General features: G+C 41.4%; 1 protein-coding gene across 5 annotated transcripts in view; it reads left to right on the top strand.

Moving 5' to 3' along the window:
- The window catches only part of CLUAP1 (clusterin associated protein 1), a 48,881-nt gene that overhangs the window by 5,738 nt on the left and 25,549 nt on the right, over positions 1–17,594 (top strand). For 2 of the 5 annotated variants that reach the window (XM_054714661.1, XM_054714664.1), the window contains exons 1-6: positions 1,462–1,721; positions 4,261–4,372; positions 5,338–5,422; positions 6,333–6,512; positions 7,704–7,799; positions 9,948–10,031. In XM_054714661.1, coding sequence (XP_054570636.1) covers positions 1,700–1,721; positions 4,261–4,372; positions 5,338–5,422; positions 6,333–6,512; positions 7,704–7,799; positions 9,948–10,031 — 579 coding nt within the window. In that variant the 5' untranslated portion in view covers positions 1,462–1,699. Of the gene's footprint in view, positions 1–1,461; positions 1,722–4,156; positions 4,373–5,337; positions 5,423–6,332; positions 6,513–7,703; positions 7,800–9,947; positions 10,032–17,594 lie in introns of those variants that run through there. The other 3 variants (XM_054714663.1, XM_054714662.1, XM_054714665.1) reach the window with 3 other exon arrangements.

The following is a 17,594-nucleotide window of genomic DNA, read 5'->3' on the forward strand; positions in this document are numbered from 1 at the left end:
TCGATGTTTTTAACTCTCTATCCTTCTCCCTTCCTCTCTGTAAAGAATCAATAAAATATATCAGCTGCCTCCAGTACATCCCCTACTGGGTAGGTGCCGGGAACCAAGGAACCAAGGTACGTGCCCTTGACCGGAATCAAACCTGGGACCCTTGAGTCCGAAGGCTGATGCTCTATCCACTGAGCCAAACGGGTTAGGGCAGTCTTAACTTTTTATAAAGTCCAGTTTACTTAAACATTTTTTTTTTTTTTTGGTGTATCTAAGAAATCCTGCTTAATCCAGTCATAAAGTTTCTCCCTAAGTTTTCTTCTAGAAAAGTTTTAGTTTTAGGTGTTTTTTTTTTTAACTTAAAACTACCACTTGATATAAACAGTAGTTTCTTGTAAGGTGACAATTTTAGGTTTTATATTTAGGTAATTGTGAAGGTTCATTTATTTGGATTTCCAATTGTTAATTGTTTCGAACCATTTATTGAAAGACTATTCTTTCTCCACTTTGTCTTACTGACCATGTATGTGTGGATGTATTTGGGGATTCTCTTTACCGTCCGTGCATTTATGTGCCTGTTACTTTGCCAACCAACACCAATACGGGGGCGGAGGACATCCCAGCGGTTGGCAGTCCCTCCTCTCCCATCCTTCCAAGCTCAGCTCACTTCATCTCCCAGCTCTTCTTTTCACCTGTCTTCCACCAGAGCAGCCGACGGAAGGCTCCCACCTGAGGCCCCAGCTGATCTGGCCGGGAGTTGGGGCGCGGTCCTCACCCTGGAGCCTTCCGGTCCCTCAACAAGGCGCACAAACACGCCCCGACGGAGGGCACGGTTACCAGGACAACCGCCGGCGCGGGAGGACCCAGACCGATTTCCGGCCTGTTGTGAGAACAAGCCCGGTGCGCGTGCGCAGTTCCAGGCCTGACATCCTCTCGCGATACTGCGGTCAGCCCTGGCATTCCTTCTGAAGTTCGGGGTTATGCCCTTTAAAGCTGCGGTCTGTCTTCGGGGGCTTCTTTTTTTTTTTTTTTTTTTTAAATATATTTTATTGATTTTTTTACAGAGAGGAAGAGAGAGGGATAGAGAGTTAGAAACATCGATGAGAGAGAAACATCGATCAGCTGCCTCTTGCACACCCCCTACTGGGGACGTGCCCGCAACCAAGGTACATGCCCCTGACCGGAATCGAACCTGGGACCCTTGAGTCCGCAGGCCGACGCTCTATCCACTGAGCCAAACCGGTTTCGGCCTTCGGGGGCTTCTGACGCAGCCACAGCTAGCAGTTTACATATGCCAGAGAGAAGTGTGCTGGGCAAGGGATACCCAGCTTCGTGACAGTATCGTACATCCTTTCAAGAGGAGTTTTGGAGGAAATGGGGAGCAATATGTAGAACGCCTACCATAGTTTCATATACATAATAGGTGCTGAGAACATGTCAGCCAGTGTCAAATGTCTCTCTGCCAGAGAGATGCCCTGCGGTTTGAAGCTCCCCCGTCGGGCGGTAATCCCGCACTTCCGTTCTTGATTCCGAGGCATCCCCAAGCCCGCCTCCCCTTCTCTTGCGCGTGCGCGCGCAGCCCGGCCGCTTCGCCTCCCGTTTTGTTTGGCCGCTGCTGCGCGCCGTAGAGAGCTCCGTGCGTTGCCATAGGGACGCTGCAGCACTGAGTTGGGGGCGGCGGAGACTCCGGGCTAGTGGGGACCAGAGCGCCATGTCCTTCCGCGACCTCCGCAGTAAGGCAACCCTGCCCCTTGTGACCTGCGGGCCTCCCAAGAGACAGGGCCTCCGGCCTCCGGGTTCTCCCGTCTGGGTCCCGCCGAGCTCCTCCCGGCCTCTGCCGCCCCCGCCCCGGGCAGAGCGCCCCGGCCCTGGCTCAGCACTTTCTGCGGTGATGGGAAGTTTTGTATCTGCCACTGGCTGTGGCTAGTGCGTCTGAGGAACTGAAGTCTTAATTTTATCTGATTTTAATGGATTTGTATAGCCACTTCGCTACCGTGGAAAACGCAGAAACCGTTTTGGGGCTGGGTTAGGTTAGAACCTTGAGAAACGAACAATAAAACCGAGGGACTGGGGGAACGGCTGAATAATAATTGCGGCTGACATTTTTTTTTGAATCTTTACAATCTTCCAGGTAGTAAATGTTCTGTGTGTGTGCATCATTTTATTTACTCCTCTAAACACGCTTCTGTATTTAGAAATGAGGAAACGGGCACAGAGAAGACACACCCAGCTGGTAAGAGTAGGCGCTAGAGTTTGAATTCAGGTTGTCTAACCTCCAAAGCCTTCATACTTTCTAAAGGGGCTGATGAGGGAAATGGAACCCAAATGCCTTTGCTAGAAGGTTGGAGAAGTGGAAGAATGGGTGTGAGAATTAGTTACTACTACTTTGGGGGTACATCTGTTACATTTTACATTCACTATCTTATTTTAGTCCTCACTTTAACAGCGAGGTAGGTGGTATACTTCCTGGGTGAAATATTTGAGGCACAGATAGGTAAAGTATCTTTAGGCCACACAGCCAGAACTGGGTGGAACCAAGGACCGGGCCATAGTGCTGTGTGAATCAAAATCTTTTGCCTTTTGCCCTGGCAAGGTGGCTCAGTTGGTTGAAGCATCGTCCGGTGCACCAAAGGGTTGTGGGTTCGATTCCAGATCGGGGCACATACCTAGTGTGTGGGTTCGAGCCCGGTTGAGGCGTGTACGGGAGGCAGCCAATCCATGTTTCTCTACCTCTCCTTTCCTCTCTCTCTCTAAAACCAGTGAAGAATATTCTCAAGTGAGGATTTAAAAAAAAAAATCTCTTGCCCTTTATACAGTGTTATTTGCTGAATCAGAAGCAGTTCAGCTAATTGGCAGCGGGATTGCCAGTTTGGTGTGCTCTGTAAGGCCAATTTTCTAACTAAATTGCTGGTACCCAGAATTTCACCATTAAAGATTACTCCTTTCAGTTTTGAGTTGCTCTTTTTCTACAATGTAAATATACAGGAAGATGCATCATCACGCTTTGTTAATATGCCTACTAGCCTCATAGTGTGAATTATTTCCTCTGGGATTTGAAGGTTCTTGGTGACTATATGTTGTAGGGACAAGTTTCTCTTTCCTGGTAGTTTAGAGAGAGCACTCTGCTAGGGGACATTGAATGGAGTTGTATTGGGAAGAGTGTACAAGGAGGGGATTTCTGAACATTTTGACATTAAATGAATGCTATACAATTGTGCAATTTATGGTAAGAATCTTAACTCATTTTGAAAATGCTGCATAATGAACAGAACTACTGCTTAGTGGGAAGAAGTAGGCAATGCCTGACTCTGTGACGGGGAGACTGCTGCTTTATTTTCCATTACTTTATTCAGATTTCCCAAAAAACGGTGACAGAGGCCCTCAGTGCCGCTGCCCTTTTCTCTGCTCATGCCTTCTCTTTTGTGGTCTGGTGGAGTCCAACCTAATCTCTGATGCCTGGGTAGCTTCTCTGTGACTGTTATTGGGACATTTTGAACATCTTCCGTCAAGAAGAGCGAGGACAGACATTAAATAGCCTTGAGCACACTGAGTATAGATCTTGGCATATTTTTTGTTGGAACTCAAAACATGTTTGTTGTGTTCATTTCCAAGTTCTGCTTAAAGCTTAGTGACAGCAGCCTCCAGTATCAAAGAGTTTTTATTACTGTTTTTTAATCTGTTTTATAATAAAAAAACCTCAGAAACATGCACTTCACCCTACTACCATCACCCCCCCCCCACAATATCAGTGTTAACATTTAAAAATATTTTTATTTTATTTATTTTTTTAAAATAAATCTTTATTGTTCAGCTTATTACAGGTGTTCCTCTCCCCCCCCCACATAGCTCCCCTCCACCTGATTCCCCACCCCACCCCATGCCCTTACCCCCCGCCACTGTCTTCATCCATAGGTGTAAGATTTAAAAATATATTTATTTATGACATTTTATAAGACCAGGTATTTCTCATTTTTAGTGGTAAGAAGATATTCAAGAGAAGATATTCAAGAGAGATATCAAAGAGAAATTATATTCACACCCAATCTCTAAACCCCATTTTAATGTACAGTTTCCACTTCTCCCAGGAATACTCTGTTTTTCAGGAAGCAGAGTATTTTAAGTTTTAACTACTTTTTATTTCCCTCTTAGAGAGTTGATAAATAGTCCCTAAAACTGTCAATAGATTGGGAATAAGAAGGGAAGGCAGAGAAAGTAAGTTAATTAGCTGTTGTTTGACAATGAGTTGACTGAATTGTATTTTACCGTGGACAGATTTTACAGAGATGATGAGAGCCTTGGGATACCCTCGACATATTTCTATGGAAAATTTCCGCACACCAAATTTTGGACTTGTATCTGAAGTTCTTCTCTGGCTTGTGAAAAGGTTAGAATTGCACTTTATTGCAGTCTAAGAATGAATACTCAATTTTATTTGTTAGCCACCTAGAAACAGGTTATTGTTGTGAAGCTAAAGGAAGAGTTCAATAAAATTTGAGTTTGACAGATTTAGGTGTAACCTGTTAAAAATCAGTTGACTTTTAAGGAGTGTTGTGGGAATAGAAATATACCAGTGAGTGGTAAAGGGAGACTGTTTCTCAGTAGGAAGCAGACACTGGGGTCCAAGTTCCTCTCCATTCCCTCACCTTCATCAGGGAGTGACAAGGTACCTCCCTACACACTCGAATGAGTACACTGGATTAGAAATAATTTCAATTTCAATTTGTGTGTAAAACCCAGTATCTAACATTTGCGGTTGGCAAACTTTTTGTTAAGAAGATAGAAAAAAAAAAAAAAAAAAGAAAAAAAGAAGATAGCAAAGACCTTAGGTGTTGCAGGCAACACAAGATCTCTCTTGCATATTCTACCTTGTGTGTTTTTTATAACCCTTGAAAAATATAAAACCCTTCTTACTGGCAAGCTGTACAGAAACTAAGGGCTACAGTCTGCTGACTCCTGGTCGGTCATTAATAACATAAAGTATTTCCAACAACTCTGCTGCTTCTCAAGCTAACTAGTTAGCTCTGGGTCCAGGGCTGTCAGCCAAAGTAGTCATTCTGATTATTTTCATTAAACTTTGAAGTCTGAGAGATTTCATTTTGTAAGCTGAGCCCCAAATTTTATTTTGGAAATTAGTTAGACCTATTCTTGGGGTGAGGATTTGCTCCCTTGGATATTTGGTGTTTTGTGTTGCTTTTGAAGTTTTCTTAATCTTACTGACTTCGCAGGGGACTCAGGGAGCTTCTCGTTACAGATCCACTGACCTCTCTGTTGCCCACTTTCACTTTCGTGGACTTTATAGTAATTAACTGGTGTCTTTTCTCTGTGTCTGTCTGGCTCTCTCTCTCATAGGTATGAACCTCAGACTGACATACCTTCTGATGTTGAGACGGAACAAGACCGAGTTTTCTTTATTAAGTCAGTTGCCCAGTTCATGGTTAGTTCATGCTTATTTGATGGAGTTGTAAAATTAAATATGTTAGAAAGAGAGAAGTCCTAGTTAGGGCTTTTTTCAAGTTTCTACATCTATTCTATTACCAGGTTTCTGTAAAGCCATTTTTCCAGCAAAGTATTTAGTTTTAATTCAGTATTTGTTAAGATTTTAATTTATTTTTGAATAGGTTATATATTTCATAGTTCAGAAAAAATTTTTTTGTAGATCACGAAATGATAGATTAAAATGGCTTCTTATCCTCTATACTGTCTGCCTTCTGCCCAGTTCCATTCCCAATAATCACTATTAATATTTTCCAGAGTTTATGCATATGTAAGCAAATAGGATATAAATTCTTTTCCTTCTTTTTGCACAAATGGTGGCATACTGTTTAGAATCTTGCTTCTTCACTTAATGGTACATTTTGGAGAACTTTCCAAATACATATAGAACTTATTCTCTCTTACCACCCGAATAGTATTGCTTGCCTGGATAAATCACAATTTATATAATTTATATGGATAGGCATTTAGGTGTTTATAACTTTTGCTCTTTGAAGCACTGCTATAACAGATAACCTATACGCATCTCATTTCCTTTGTTACTATATCCATCTCTAAGATAAATTCTCAGGATTGGAATTGCTAGGTCAAAAGATATGTGTATTTGTAATTGTGTTGTCTTTTATCAAATTGGTCTCCATCAAGATTATATCAGTTAAAAAAAAGAAAAGGTTGTATCAGTTTACACACCCACTTGCAATGTATGAGTCACTTGAAAGTTTGATTCTTATTATAATCAGGTTATATCCCAATTGTTCGCAGAGACATTTTCAAATTACCTACATGAGATTTGGTTTAGATTCTACATGGAAAAGGCCTTACATTGTTTGTTTGTTTTGGTCTGAAAATAGGCCACAAAAGCACATATAAAACTCAATACTAAGAAGCTTTATCAAGCAGATGGGTATGCAGTGAAAGAACTATTGAAGATCACCTCTGTCCTTTATAATGCTATGAAGACCAAAGGGATGGAGGGCTCTAAAATAGGAGAGGACGATATCAGCAAATTCAAGTTTGATCTTGGCTCAAAGGTAAGGACAATGAACGGCTTGTAGTGAGGGATAAAATGTGTATTTCTCACTCTGAAATGGAACATGTCATATACTCATAGAACTCTCCTTTTCTTACTCCTTGAATGAGGGCAGTTTGTCAGTTTTGTACTCATCAGCATTTGGATAGAAGCAGAAGTCATAATAAAGTAATTCAACTATTTACTAAAAGCCTGTTGCTAGTAAGGTAGGAGAAGTAGAGCTAGCAGGAACAGAATCCTAGAGGACTAAGGAAATAGGAAGAAAGTCAACTGTGAATGAATATTGAGAGTCATTGCTGATGGTTTGATAATAAAAAAGAGACACCGGGGCCCTAGCTTGTTTGGCTCAGTGGATAGAGCATTGGCCTGCTGACTGGAGGGTCCTGGGTTCGATTCCAGTCAAGGGCACATGCTCAGGTTTCGGGCTCAATCCCCAGTAGGAGGTCGGTGCAGGAGGCAGCCAATCAATGATTCTCATCATTGATGTTTCTATCTTGATATCTCCCTCTCCCTTCCTCTCTGAAATCAATAAAAAGATATTTTTTTTTGAAAAGAGACACTGGGGATTTGTTGGTTAGGAGAGGGAGTGTGAGCAGAGCAGGGAGATGTTAGTTTGGACTCTGAAAATTTAATGTATTCGAGGAAGAAGAGGTGACATGCAAATCCTAAAAAAGAAGTTGCGCACAGGGCTAGATGCTAAGTCATCATCATTATCATCTTCATAGCAATGGCTGCCACCCTTGTGGGAGCTGGGTCCTATTGCATGTTAACTCATTTGATCCTTGCAGCAGTCATGTGAAGTGCAGTCTAAAGGCAGAGAATGAGGGGACAGAAGGCATCAGGATGCTGCACTAGGAAATGTGTCCCTCCGATTGCCCCTCCCTGTCACTCACCACTGTAGGAGTCCCCTGTGGTGACCTAGCCCAAATAGGAAGCAAGTCAATTGCATTTGACTTGACATTTGGGTTTTTAAAGAGACCGGAAGTTGTTCTAATTTGTACTTAGATTAGTGTTTCCTAAACTGGTATCCTTCGAGCTCTCTTCCACAGGATGTAAGGATATGTCTTGTGGAAAATGTGTTCTCTAGACAAGTATTCTGACTGGAGGTAGGGATTGCTATTAGACTGGTTATTTCTGAATGCCTATTAAAAACCTGCCACTGAGGTTCCTGTTTTTGATATTTTCCTTCCAGATTGCAGATTTGAAAGCAGCCAGGCAGCTTGCTTCTGAAATCACGTACAAAGGAGCAACTCTGTATGACTTGCTGGGCAAGGAGGTAGAGTTGAGGGTAAGCAGTGCTCAGATAACTTAATTACTTTCTCAGCTAAGCAGATTTTCAAGGCTTTCTTTTCCAATTCTTTTGCCCCTGTTCTTCTGATTTTATTAAACTGTACCTGATTAAATGATATAATGTGTGAGAGTAATGTATTGTGTTTGCTGCTATTCCTGCTTCAGTGGGCACTGGTCTATTTTTAATAACTTTGACTTCTAGTTCAGGAATGGCAAATACTAGTATGTGGCATGTTACTGAGACTTTTCTCCTTTGTCCATGTCATACTTTATTGATCATGGTGCTTTTCTTGGTGAACTCAGCCTCAACATTCTTCTCAACAAAATCCTCTTCTGAGCCATGATGGTTCCCAAACCTTGCTGCCCAATGCAATCACCCAATGCAACTATGGATGCCTGGCTTTCCATTTTGATATCATTGGTATGAAATGTGACTTGGGCATTGCGGATTTTACAAGTCTTCTGTGTGATTCTAATGCACAGCAAAGTTTGGGAACCAGTAATCTAGGCAGTCTCTACTGATCGGTTAAAGTTAGTGTTAACAGTTTGTTTACTTGCAATCCTATTCTAGCTAATGTCATGCGAGGAGAATGGTCCATCATGTTTAAGGAGCTATTTAAGAGTGTGCTTCTGCAGGACTTCCATAGAGATCCTATAGAGCTTTTAAATCACCTGATGTCCAGGTTGTCCCAGAAACCAATGAGTCAGAATGTCTGGGGGTATGAGCCAGGCATCAAGTTTTTAAAGATTTCCTGGTGATTCCAGAGTGCAGCAGAATTTGGGGCCCACTGGTTTAAGAAGAAATGGAATATTATTTAGTTCTTACCTGTTAGGATTTATGGCACTTGAAGGACACATGCTCTCATCTAATGTTTTTAAATTAAATACATTTAATTCATTCCATTCCCATCAGGTATGTCAGCCATGACCACTCTCTCACTTCCTTGCCTGTGTTCTGGCATTGCTGCTACAGTGTTATGATATTTTTTCCTCTTGCTTTTCATTTCTGCCCTAGGAGAGAAGACTAGAGTGGGAGACTTGGATGCCAGGTCACCATTCCTGCTTTTGATATAGTGGCTGCCACCTGCTAAAGTTGCAGTTGGCAGAACAAAACTGCCACTAATGTCCAATAGCTAATTTAGATAACTAATGAGGCAACTTCGGGCTTTCACTGTTTTCTGTTTATAGTGCACATGTCTATTCATGTTCATAACAGACCTAGAGACAAGAGCTGGTCACTTGTTATTTGTCAGTGGAATAGAGCGATGGCTTCATTGTGAGATTTCACTAGGGACCCTTTTAGCACCTTTCCATAATGAATTGATGAAACAGTCAGTGGCTGAACTGTTGCCATGGAAGCCATGAGACCCTTCTCAAATTCTGTGTACGTCATGATCTGAGGAAGATCCCCTAGCCAGTATTTGTTTTTCATACTCTCAACCAACATTCATCAAGGAACAAAACCAACCACAGACAAGGCACTGAGCCTTGAGTAAGTCTTAATCCCTTCTCTCGATAAGTTTTCTACCAATGGGGAGATACGGTGCAGTGTGGAGTAAAAGAAGGACAAGACAGGGTGTGATAAAGTGATTCAGGAATCTCATAAGTGCATGCCCATTAAAATTCCATATTTCAGAAGCTCCCAGTATTGATATAATAGGTACAAATGTCTCTGTGATTGGTCCATGATTAATGCTAGGGGCAGGGCGAAGGCCACTTTTCTCATTGGTTGCAGTTGTCAATGATAGTCAACTTAGAGGAACTTAATCATAAGAAAGATTGTAGAGGCTGGCAGGTGATTCAGACAGCAAGTTAAGCTGTACTTGGTTTGGGAGTCCCCTAAATAGAATGCAGGTAAAGAAGCAAATTTAGGAGAAATGAGGGATGGTAAGTTGCCCTTGGTGCTAGGGGGACCTGGGACCTGTAGCTGAAAAGGAGGCCTTGAGCACTGGAGAGAGGCCAGGTTGGCAGTAGAATTACAGAAGACATTTGGAGAAGGTGATGGTTGAAATGTTTTTGCATCAGAGACCCACATTTTAATTAAACTTTTAGGAACCAGTCCGTAAGCTGTTTCTAGATCTGGAAATTGGTTTTGAGAATTCCTCTTCTGAAAATATATGTAATTTTATTTCATTGTTTTCCATAGGAACTGAGAACAGAAGCAATTGCTAGACCTCTGGAAATAAACGAGACTGAAAAAGTGATGAGAATTGCAATAAAAGATATTTTGGTAAGATTACTTTGCTTTTATGTAATGTTTTTGTGCCTGTGCCTTAAAAATATTGATTTCTGCCTCGGCCAGTGTGGCTCAGTGATAGAGATCAGCCCGTGCACTGAAGGGTTGTGGGTTCGATTTCTGGTTAAGGGTAAGTACCTAGGTTGAAGGTTTGATCTCCAGCCCCGGTCGGGAGGCAACCAATCGATGTCTCTCTTTCACATCAATGTTTCTCTCTTTCTCCCCCCTCCTTCTCTTCTACTCTCTCTAAAAATCAATAGAAGAAATATCCTTGGGTGAAGATTAATTGATATCTTGCCTCCATAAGACAGAACAAAAAGCTATCTCTCGTTACAAAGAAGGATATGTTAGTAAGGAAATGAAAAATTTAGAGAACATGCTAGAATATTTAGCTCACTTACTTTTTCCCTCTTATTATAAATATGAACAACTCATGTTTACTAAAAGTTTGTCAATTTTAATAGTTTAAAATTATATTAAAATTTTCAATTATTTTAATAAATAATGTTCTATTTTATGGGCTCTTCATACTTTATTTAACCAATTCCTTATTGCTGTGCCTTAAATAATTTCTAGGTTTTCTTAATTCTATACATCACTGTAATAAGTAGCATGATCACTGGTCAATTATTATTTGCTCATTCATTTGGAAGGCAGATAGTGAGGGGCATTCTAGACTCAGACTATTTGGGTTTGAATCCCACCATGTGATCTTAGGCAAGTTATTTAACCTCTCTGTGCCTCACTTTCCTGATCTGTAAAATGAGGAGAATGGCCACATAGGGTCCTTTGAGCATTCATTATAATGGTGCGTGTCATACATAGTCTCTGGCATGAAGTAGGTATTTAGTCATTATTAGGATTCATTTTATTCAGTAGACACAGGCAGAGATAGGCATAAAACAATTTGCTGAGAGTTGTACAACATTCTCAGATGGATAGGTTTTTATAAGACCCTGTTATAGCCCAGCTGGTGTGGCTCAGTGGTTGAGCGTTGACCTATGAACCAGGAGATCACAGTTCAATTCCTGGTCAGGGTATATGCCTGGGTTGCGGGCTTGATCCCCATTGTGGGACATGGAGAAGGCAGACAATCAATGATTCTCTCTCATCATTGATGTTTCTATCTCTCTCTCCCTCTCTCTTCCTCTCTGAAATCAATAAAAATATATTTAAAAAAAAGACCCTGTTATAAAATGGTAATGCTCCCGGGAGACCCAGTATGGGGGGTTCCAGAGCCTCAGCAGAGTAAGAAGTGGGACAGGAAGTGCAAGATCTTGTTGTACCAGAAAGCAAGGAAGTGCTCCAAGAATGAAAGGGATCTGTCAAAAGGACACAGAAGCCAGCTTGAGTAGGCCTCCCCTGGCCAAACTCGGACAGTTTAAGACCAAAATAAATAAATAATAGTAATGTATTATAGACCATTGAGTGAAACGGGAGATGATGGGTTCTCACTGATATAAAAAAATAAGTGAATATATTGACAGCTAGTTTTTCACATAGTTTCAAAGTAATTCCAGCCCTAGCCGGTTTGGATCAGCGGTTAGTTAGAACATTGGCCTGTGGATTGAAGGGTCACAGGTTCAATTCTAGTCAAGGGCACGTTCCTTGGTTGCAGGCTCAATCCCTGACCCCGGTCAAGGTGCGTGCAGGAGGCAACTGATGGATGCGTTTCTCTCACATTGATGTTTCTCTCTCTGTCTCTCCCCCTCCCACTCTAAAAATCAATGGGAAAAATATCCTCTGGTATTAACAGAACACAAAGTAGCTCTCCACAAAATACAATTAATTACAAAGGGTAAAAGAGTAACTTCATATGAGATTCCTGACAGACACCCCCTTAAATCAGGTGATCAAAGTGAACATCACTAGTAATGGGACAATTCAAAATTATGCACACATGATATGCTGTAGTCATATCTGTGCTATTTCTGCTAAAGATTCATAACCTGAAGCTAATCAGACAAAGACAAATTGGGGACATCCTATAAATTATCTGGCTCATACTCTTCAACAGTGAAAAGGTCATTCCAGACTGAAGGAGGCTAAAGAGACATGATAACTAAATGCCAGCGGTGACCTCTGTCTGCTGTTAAGGACTTCATGAGAACAAACTTGAGTGGATGGGAGGGTTAAATGGCAATAGTGCATCAGTGTTCATTTTCTGTTCTGATGATTGTATTGTGGTTCTGTAGGAGAAAGTCCTTATTCATAGGAAATACACACTAAAGTAGCTAAAAGTGATGGGGCATCGGGGTCAGCAATTCCCTCACCTAGGTCCAGAAAGAACTGCTGTGTATTATACTCCAGCTGTTTGTAAGTTCATGATTGTTTCTAAATTTAAAAAAATTGACATGATAATATTCTTGTGCTTGTCATTGTTCTGGCTGAATAAATTTAACATGGCATGAATGTGCCTTTAGCACTACGTATATATCAAAAATAGAACAGCCAGATGAGGGCACAGTCTATTACTTAGTGAATACCTTTTAAGATATTATTTCGGCCCGCTGGTTGAGTATCGACCTATGAACCAGAAGGTCTCAAGGCTTGATTCCCAGTCAGGGCACATGCCCGGGTTGCCGGCTTGATTCTCTGTAGGGGATGCTCTCTCATCATTGATATTTCTTTTCTTTAAATTTTTGTAGGTTTTCTTTGAACACATTTTTATTGCTTTCATAGAGAAAGAGAAAGGGAGAGAGAGAAACATCAAGATGAGAGAATCATTGATCAGATGCCTCCTGCACACCCCACACTGGGGATGGAGCCCACACCCTAGGCATGTGCCCTGACTGGGAATCAACTGTGACCTGGTCCAAAGGTCAGCACTCAAACACTGAGCCATGCCAGCCAGGCTCATCATTGATGTTTCTATCTCTCCTTCTCCCTTCCTCTCTGAAATCAATAAAAAAATATTTTTAAAAAAGAAAAAATATGTTATTTCAAAAGACAACAAAAAATAAACAAATGGGACTACGTCAGACTAAAAAGCTTTTGCAGGCCCTGGCTGGGTAGCTCAGTTGGTTAGAGCATCATCCTGATGTGGCAATGTTTTAGGTTCTATCCCCAGTCAGGGCACCTACACAAATCAACCATAAAGCATAAATAAGTGGAACAACAAATGGATGTTTCTCTTTCTCTCTTTCTCTCTCTCCCTCTCTCCGTCCCTCCCTCCATTGCTTAAAAAAAAAAAACCCACATTTTTAAAAACTTTTTTGTACCCCAAGGAAAACCATCAACATAACAATAAGGCAACCTACCGAATGGGAGAAGTTATTTGCAAGTGATATATTAGGGTTAATATCCAAAATATATAAAGAACTCATAAAGCTCAATATAAAAAGAAATCCAATTAAAAAATGGGAAGAGGACCTGAATAGATATTTCTCCAAAAAGGACATCCAGATGGCCTGAATAGACACATGAAAAGATGTTCAGTGTCACTAACCATAAGGGAAATGCAAATCAAAACCACAGTGAGATATCACCTCACATCTTTCAGAATGGCTCTTATCAATAAATCAACAAACAAGTGTTGGACAATATGGAGAAAAGGGAACTCTCATGCACTGTTGGGATTGTAATTGGTAAAACCACTATGGAAACATGGAGATTCCTCAAAAAATTAAAAATAGAACTGCCATATGACCCTGCAATTCCACTTATGAGTATTTAGCCAAAGAAATTGAAAAAACTTATTTGAAAAAATATAGCACCCTATGTTCATTGTAGAATTATTTACAGTAGCCAAGATATGGAAGCAACATAGGTGTTCATCAATAGACAAATAGCTAAAAAAGATGTATACACACACACACACACACACACACACACACACACACAATGGGATATGACTCAGCCATAAACAGAATGAAATGTTGCCATTTCCGCCCTAACCGGTTTGGCTCAGTGGATAGAGCATCGGCTTGCGGACTCAGGGGTCCCAGGATCAATTCCGGTCAAGGGCATGTACCTTGGTTGCGGGCACACACCCAGTAGGAGTGTGCAGGAGGCAGCTGATCGATGTCTCTCTCTCATCGATGTTTCTAACTCTCTATCCTTCTCCCTTCCTCTCTGTAAAAAATCAATAAAATATATTTTTTTAAGAAGAAGAAGAAGAAGAAGAAGAAATGTTGCCATTTCCAACAGGGATTGACCTAGAGGGTATTATGTTAAGTAAAATAAAGCAGACAGAGAAAGACAAATACCATATAATATGTGGAATCTAAAAAACAAAACAGAAACAAGCTCACAGATACTGAGAACAAACTGATGGTTACCAGATGAGAGTGAGGTTGGGAGGCTGGGCGAAAAAGGTGAAAGGGATAAGAAGTGCAAGTTGCCAATTACAAAAATAGTCATGGGGATGTAAAATACAGCATAGGAAATCTACCTAATAAAAGAGTAACATGCTGCCGAAACTGGTTTGGCTCAGTGGATAGAGCATCGGCCTGTGGACTGAAGGGTCCCGGGTTCGATTCTGGTCAGGGGCGTGTACCTTGGTTGCGGGCACATCCCCAGTGGGGGGTGTGCAGGAGGCGGCTGATCGATGTTTCTCTCTCATCAATGTTTCTAGCTCTCTGTCCCTCTCCCTTCCTCTCTGTAAAAAATCAATAAAATATATTTAAAAAAAAGAGTAACATGCTAATTGACTGTACTTTGTGACACCCACCAGCCAATCAGGAGTGAGTATGCAAATCACCCCAACAAAGATGGCAGGTTAATTTGCATATGCGGGCTCTGAGCAGCCGGGGGCGAAGGCAGTGCTGGCAGCCAGGGAAAGGAAGACCCATTCTGGCACGAATCTTTGTGCATCGGGCTTCTAGTATAGTTAATAATATTGTAACTACTATGAAAGATGCCAGGTGGGTACTAGACTTATTGTGGTCAACATTTCATAAGATATACAAATGTATATTGTACACCTGAAACTAATATACTACTGTATGTCAGCTATAATTGAAAAATAAAAATTTAAAATATATGCTTTAAAAATATATCTTTTCATTTTTGGAAAATATCCATGATATTTGATAATTCTAAAAACAAAAACATAATAACATGGATACTTAAAAGGGGTTATGAAATACAGGCCATTTATATTTCAAAAAACTAGGGAAATTGTGTTTATGACATTGATTTTTCTTACTTGAGGAATAGCTACCTTTTTTTTTTTTTTAATATATTTTTTATTGATTTCAGAGAGGAAGGGAGAGGGAGAGATAGAAACATCCATGATAAGAGAGAACCATGGATCGGGTGCCTCCTGCATGCCCTCCACTGGGGATCAACCCCGCAACCTGGGCATGTGCCCTGACCGGGAATCGAACCTGTGACCTTCTGGTTCATAGGTTGATGCTCAACCAACCACTGAGCCACACCAGCTGGGCAAGGAATAGCTACCTTTTAAAAAATCATTTTTATTTTTGAGGTCAGGTAAATTCACTAGATTTTAATCTGACTTTGATTCAGAGAAATAGTTGCCATTGACTTGGGGTTATTTGTTTGTTCAGAAAGGAGACTCACCTTGTCTTCCTATGAGATTGAACTCCTATCTCTGCTGTATTTTTTTATAAATTTTTCAGTTACAGTTGATGTACAATATTATATTAGTTTCAGATGTACAACATCTGAAAACTGTGATTAGACATTTATATAATAAATTTATATAGACATTTATTGAAGTAGTCACTAGTACCCACCTGACATCATAACGGTTATTACAATATTATTGACTATATTCCCTATGCTGTACTTTACATCCCCATGACCATTCTGTAAATACCAATTTGTACTTTTTTATAAAAAAATACTAGAGGCCCAGTGCACGAAATTCGTGCATGGGAGGTGTGTCCCTCAGCCCAGCCTGCACCCTCTTCAATCTGGGACCCCTTGAGGGATGTCCGACTGCCTGTTTAGGCCCGATCCCATTAGGATCGTGCCTAAACAGGCAGTCGGACATCCCTCTCACAATCCAGGACTGCTGGCTCCCAACTGCTCACCTGCCTGTCTTTCTGATTGCCCCTAACCGCTTCTGCCTGCCAGCCTGATCACCCCCTAACCACTCCTCTGCCAGCCTGATTGATGCCTAACTGCCCTCCCCTGCAGGCCTGGTCCCTCCCAACTGCCCTCCCCTGCTGGCCATCTTGTGGTGGCCATCTTGTGTCCACATGGGGGCAGCCATCTTTGACCACATGGGGGCAGCCATCTTGTATATTGGAGTGATGGTCAATTTGCATATTACTCTTTTATTAGATAGGATATTTTTATTGATTTTAGAGAGGAAGGGAGAGGGAGAGAGAGAGAAACATCAATAATGAGAATCATAGATCGACTGCCTCCTGCACTTCTCCTACTAAGGATTGAGCCCGCAACCCCGGGCATGTGCCCTGACTAAAATCTGTGACCTCCTGGTTCACAGGTCGATGCTCAATCACTGAGCCACACCGGCAGGGCCCAATTTGTGCTGCTTAATCTCTTTACCCATCCTTCCAACCCACCTCCCAAATGGCAACCATCAAAATGTTCTCTGCATCGCCTTAGTTGGTTTGGCTTAGTGGATAGAGCATCAGTCTTCGGACTGAAGGGTCCCCGGTTCGATTCCGTTCAAGGCACATTCCTGGGTTGCAGGCTCAATCCTCCCTAGGAGGAGTGCAGGAGGTAGCCAATCAATGATTCTTATCATTGAGGTTTCTATCTCTCTTTCCCTCTCCCTCTCTCTCTGAAATCAATAAAGATATTTTTTTAAAAAATGTTCTCTGCATCTGTGGTTATGTAAGGATTTGAGTACCTATGCTGCCATATTGACCTGCTTATTCATGTTTCTTTTTTAGGTTTCACATATAAGTGAAATCATATGGCATTTGTCTTTTTGTCTGACTTACTTTACTCAGCACAATACCCTCTAGGTCCATGCATGTTGTTGCAGATGGCAAGATTTCATCCTTTCTATGGCTGAGTCATATTCCATTGTATATATGCACCACTTCTTCTTTATCCATTCATCTAGTGATGTACATGCACTTAGGTTTCTTCTATATCTTGGCTATTGTAAATAATGCTGCAATGAACATATGGATGTATATGTCTTTTGTTTTTTGTTTGCCAAGATGGGGTTCTCCCCTCCCTCCCTAGGAGAGAGAGAGAAAGAGGGAGAGGGAGAGGGAGAAGAAAGGAAAGAAAAAGAGAAACATTGATGTGAAAGAGACACATTGATTGGTTGTCTCTCACACGTGCCCTGACCAGGGCCAGGGATAGAACCTGCAACTGAGGTACATGTCTTTGACTAGGAATCGAACCCATGACCCTTTGGTATGTGGGCCAGTGCTCTAACCACTGAACACACTGGCAAGGGCTATATATCTTTTATATTTATTAATAGTGCTTTGGGGATAAATACCCAGAAGTGGAATTGCTGGGTCCTTTTTTATCTTGTAACATTTTTTAAAAATTTCTCTATTGATTAAGGTATCACATATTTGTCCTCATCCCCCCATTCCCATCCCACACCCCTCCCAACGCATGCCCCCACCCCCCTGTTGTCCTTAACCACTGGTT

The sequence above is a fragment of the Eptesicus fuscus genome, chromosome 4 (assembly GCF_027574615.1).
Source record: "Eptesicus fuscus isolate TK198812 chromosome 4, DD_ASM_mEF_20220401, whole genome shotgun sequence".
Taxonomy (NCBI): domain Eukaryota; kingdom Metazoa; phylum Chordata; class Mammalia; order Chiroptera; family Vespertilionidae; genus Eptesicus; species Eptesicus fuscus.